The sequence below is a fragment of the Gekko japonicus genome, unplaced genomic scaffold, assembly GCF_001447785.1.
Source record: "Gekko japonicus isolate JY-2015 unplaced genomic scaffold, Gekko_japonicus_V1.1 scaffold919, whole genome shotgun sequence".
Lineage (NCBI taxonomy): Eukaryota > Metazoa > Chordata > Lepidosauria > Squamata > Gekkonidae > Gekko > Gekko japonicus.
In genome coordinates this window covers 5,236-9,662 of record NW_015162505.1, presented here as the reverse complement: position 1 = coordinate 9,662, position 4,427 = coordinate 5,236, and the positions used below count along the sequence as shown (strand labels likewise).

Sequence of the window (4,427 nt, the reverse complement as noted above, 5' to 3'; positions counted from 1 at the left end):
CATCTTATGCAAGATATTAAGCCTTTCACATAGCAAAACATTTAAGCAATTATTTTTTATTTGGTCTATTAATTTATGTGCCTCCTTCTCAGAACAGCTTCCAAAAAATTAATGGAAGATTTCTGTGAAGGAAGAATCCATAAAAGCTAATACAAATTTAAAATAAATACAAACCAAACACCATTGCTGAAACACAAAGGGCAAACAGACAAGTCAGCAAACCTGGAACAATTTAAGTAGCAAGTAAAATCACACTCCACAATGACAGCAGTTCAGTATTCTGTTAATGTTCTCATACAACAGTTAAAACGGTGAAATTATTTTCCTATAAGATCCTCATGTTCAAAGATCCTCCACTATCACACTGGTGCTCCAGAGAACTGTTGTTGCCTTTGCTCCAGAGCTTGTTGACTTAACAGCTGCTGTCGTTTTTGTAAAAAATGGACAACTTCCGGACTTCTAAGAAGTGACTAGAAAGAGATGAATAGCTTTAAGTTTGATATCATATACCACTTTCCCCCAAATTTCCATTTCTTTCCCAAAAAAATGGGGTCCCCAAGAGCTTCAAAATTTCTGGAATTCTGGAACTGGACTAAGCTCTACACTCATTTACTTCATTTTGACTTTTGGTAATGTAGCTATACCACTGCACAGAAATATTTTATAGCATATGCGTGGCTTCTCTTTTTGAAGGTAAAAAAGTTAGATGTTAGATAGTTAAACTCTGCATTTTTTTGTTAATTTTAAAACTTTAAATTTTGGAAGCCTGAATGGAAAACATGCATCATAAAGCAAATTAAGACACTAGTTGGGCCTGCTGATTTCCTGATATTTAAAGCATATAAAGAAATAACATATTCCAATTTTGACATATAAAACCTAAAAAAATGTTTTTTTAAAAGTGAGCTGCTTAGGACCCTTTTTGAAGCTTGAGTTTTTCTTGCTAAGTTTGTAGTATTTACCAGTCTTTTGTGGTTCAACACTTGCTCCAAAAGCGTAGGCTTTGCTGGGCGATCGCCAATGGAACCTGTTCTTTGCTTTGATGCTGAACCTGTATTTTCAGTGCAATCCTGAGTACAAAATAAAGAAAAAATAAAAATTTATTCCTCTGTCATTAAAAGCACATTAAGAAGAAAACCCTACCTGAAGACATCAGTCTCTTCCTGACAAATTCTAGCAAATTAACAGTGTGATCCTAAGGAGTTTCACCCTTTTAAGCTGACTGACTTCAATGGGCTTAAAAGGGTGTAACTCCATTATCATGGCATTGTAAGATTATTATGATTCACTATTACTGATTTTTCTACCAACAGGTGAGGGAAATAATACAAACATCATTGTTGCAGTGCTACATTTCATGATGCTCATAATCCTACTATGTAATAAATAAGGCCATGCCTACAACTGTAAGATTTAAACTGGTTTTCAACATTTTTAACTAACCCCACCCCCCCCCACAATAAATACTGAATACATTCTATGGCAAAGTTCAGGATCTTTAACTCAAATCTGACAACTTCAGCAGCCTCAGAAAGGTTTGTAACAGTTCCTTGGTGGAAGCTGTGATAGCTCACCTGGTTTCATAGCAGTTACAAATGAGTTTAAATTTGTACCATAAATGTGTCGAGATGAAATACAACATGCATACAAAAGCTTATACTCAGAATTGAACTTTGCTGGTCTTAAAGGTGTGCCACTGGACTCAAACTTCGTTCTATAGTTACATATAGTTTAATATGCATCATGAATGCATATAATATGCATCATGTATGTACACTTCTTAGTAATGTATGACTGTGAGAGTTGGATGATAAGGAAGGCCAAGCGCTGAATAATAGATGCTTTTGAATCATGGTGCTGGAGAAGACTCTTCAGAGTCCCTTATAGTTACATATAGATTAATATGCATCATGTATGCATATAATATGCATCATGTATGTACACTTCTTAGTAATGTATGACTGTGAGAGTTGGATGATAAGGAAGGCCAAGCGCTGAATAATAGATGCTTTCGAATCATGGTGCTGGAGAAGACTCTTCAGAGTCCCTTGGACTGCAAGGAGATCATATCAGTCAATCCTAAAAGAAATCAACCCTGACTGTTCCCTGGGAGGCCAGATACTGAAGCTGAAATACTTTGGCCCCCAAATGAGAAAGGAGCACTCACTGGAGAAGACCCTGATGCTGGGAAAGACTGACGGTCAAAGAAGAAGGGGACGGCAAAGGATGAGGTGGTTAGACAGTGTTATCGATGCAACAAACATGAAATTAAGCAAATTCCAGAGGATGACAGAAGCCAGGACGGCCTGGCGTGATGTGGTCCATGGGGTCGTGAAGAGTCGGACTCAACTGTGCGACTGAACAATAACAACAATGCTTTTCTATAAATATTGCATATTATGTATACTGCAGCAAAGATCAGGCTCAAGCAAATTGAAACATCTGCTCCTACTTGACCACTTCAACAGAGTTCTCTGTGTTGGTTTGTCTCTAGTACATAGTTTCACAAATCAAACCCTGTATTGCCCTTCATGCAAAAGGATCAGACATGGGACTACTTTAGCAAAGGTCACGGCAATGGAAATCAGAAGCAGACCACACATGGAACTAAATTGAATTCATCTGGTCTATTTGATTATAATGTAATCCTAGAAGCCACTAGAAAAACAAAAAATGCTCAGATTAAGGGGTGCTTCCTTATACATCTTTAGCATGGTTCCAGTGTGGGACAATACAATGTTCATTACATGTGCCTGAAAGTGTCATGTCCTCATCACAATTTATGTCTAGCATAGTTGATACCAATGTTAATGCACAGCAGTTATAGTTACGAAAAGAAGGGTGAAGCAGGTCTAGAATGGAGGCATGTCAGGACCTGTGGTTTCTTCAAGATGGCCTAGAGTATTGCATGAGTGCAGCAAAGTGGATTGGCATTGCTATTCCATTAATAGCACGTGTTACCGCAGCCTACTGCATAGTACCAGTTTCCTCAGAGTGGCTGTGAGACAATGCAGCCAACAGCCACATTCTAAAAGAATGTAACCTTCTGCAGAATTAAGTGCGTTCCCTACATCTAACTTTCAACAGAACTATGCATGTTGATGTGAATGGAATGGAAATATCCTCAAATATAGGACAGAGAATCAGCCATACCAATGCCACAATGTGAGACAAGAGTGTCTCTAGTAGAGAAACTGTTTTGCCTTGCACATGACAGATGGGGGGGGGGGCAGGCTGGAGAGCAGCGCTCCAGAGATCAGGAGCCCATGAATCGCTTTATATTTTCCCCCAAAACTTAGAAAGTGTAGTCCTTGAGGTAAAGCACGATTTGAGAGTTGACTTATGAGGCTGTTTTATTTTTATATGGGATCCTACGAGCCTGCCACTTCCGCAGAGCAGCAACTTCAGCACTGGGCCAAGCGTCATCTCTCCAGCGCCCCATCAGACAGCGACAAGCCGTATTCTGGCCGTATCGCGCGCGAACGGCAGGCCCGGGGAGTTGAACCCATCAACGCGGCGTGTTGCCGGCCCCTGCCCCGCCTCACCTCAACTCTCCCGCTGCCGCCCGGGGCCGCGGGGGCGGCTCCTCCTCCTCCTCCTCCCCCCTGTTTTGTTGCTGCTCCTCCCGGGGCCGCGGGGGCGGCTCCTCCTCCCCCTCCTCCCCCCTGTGTTGTTGCTGCTCCTGCAGCCGCCGCTGCCGCCGCCCCCGCGGCGGGTCCTCCGCCTCCTCCGCCCCCGAGGGCCTGGTCGCTCTTCTTGCGCTTGTACTTGTCCTTGTACATCTTGTTGCGGTGCCTCTTGCACATCCAGGGCTTGCGCTGCTTGGCCACCTGCGTGGTGGTCTCCTGGCAGCCTTGGTAGGTGCAGCTCTTGCAGCCGCCGCCGCCGCCGCCGGACTGGGCGCCGCTCTCGTCCTCGTCGTCCAGGTCCTCCAGGCCTGCGCTGCCTGCGCTCTCGCCGCCCGCGGGCTCGCAGCGTGAGCGGCTGCGGCGGGGATGGGGAAGGGGAGGAGAAAGCGGCGGAGCTGCCGCTGGTACCGCTTGAGGCCTCCGTCCCGCCCGAAAGTCTCCCAGCCAGGCCTCGGAAGGCTCCGGCTGCCACAGCAACGGCAAACGGACCGCGCCGGTGGGCACAGGTTACCGCCCACTACGCAAGCGCAAAGGTGCGCGCACGCGTGTTCCTCCCCTAGGCCTCAGCGAAGGGTCACGCCCGGCTATGCGCATGCTCACCAGACGAACCACTGGTGCACGCGTAGAGCAGGGAAAGGGCGCGTTTGGTTTATTATGGAGATGTGAAGCGTGCACATTTTATTTATCTGTTCATTTACTTTATTTATAGCCTGCCTTTCCCGCTGAGATTCAAGGCGGATTAATATATTTTTAATCAATCAGGCGGCATAAGGCAACCTAACAATACAAAAGGACTAG

General features: G+C 44.7%; 1 protein-coding gene across 1 annotated transcript; it reads right to left on the bottom strand.

Annotated features, from left to right (window-relative positions):
• Positions 1 to 315: 315 nt before the first annotated feature.
• On the bottom strand, positions 316 to 4,223 carry RFXAP (regulatory factor X associated protein). Its single transcript, XM_015406122.1, has 5 exons — positions 4,141 to 4,223; positions 3,687 to 3,984; positions 3,546 to 3,605; positions 963 to 1,070; positions 316 to 470 (listed from the first exon to the last, which is right to left on the bottom strand). Exons 1-5 carry the CDS (start codon positions 4,221 to 4,223, stop codon positions 360 to 362), a joined length of 660 nt encoding a protein of 219 aa, XP_015261608.1. The 3' UTR covers positions 316 to 359.
• Positions 4,224 to 4,427: the final 204 nt, after the last annotated feature.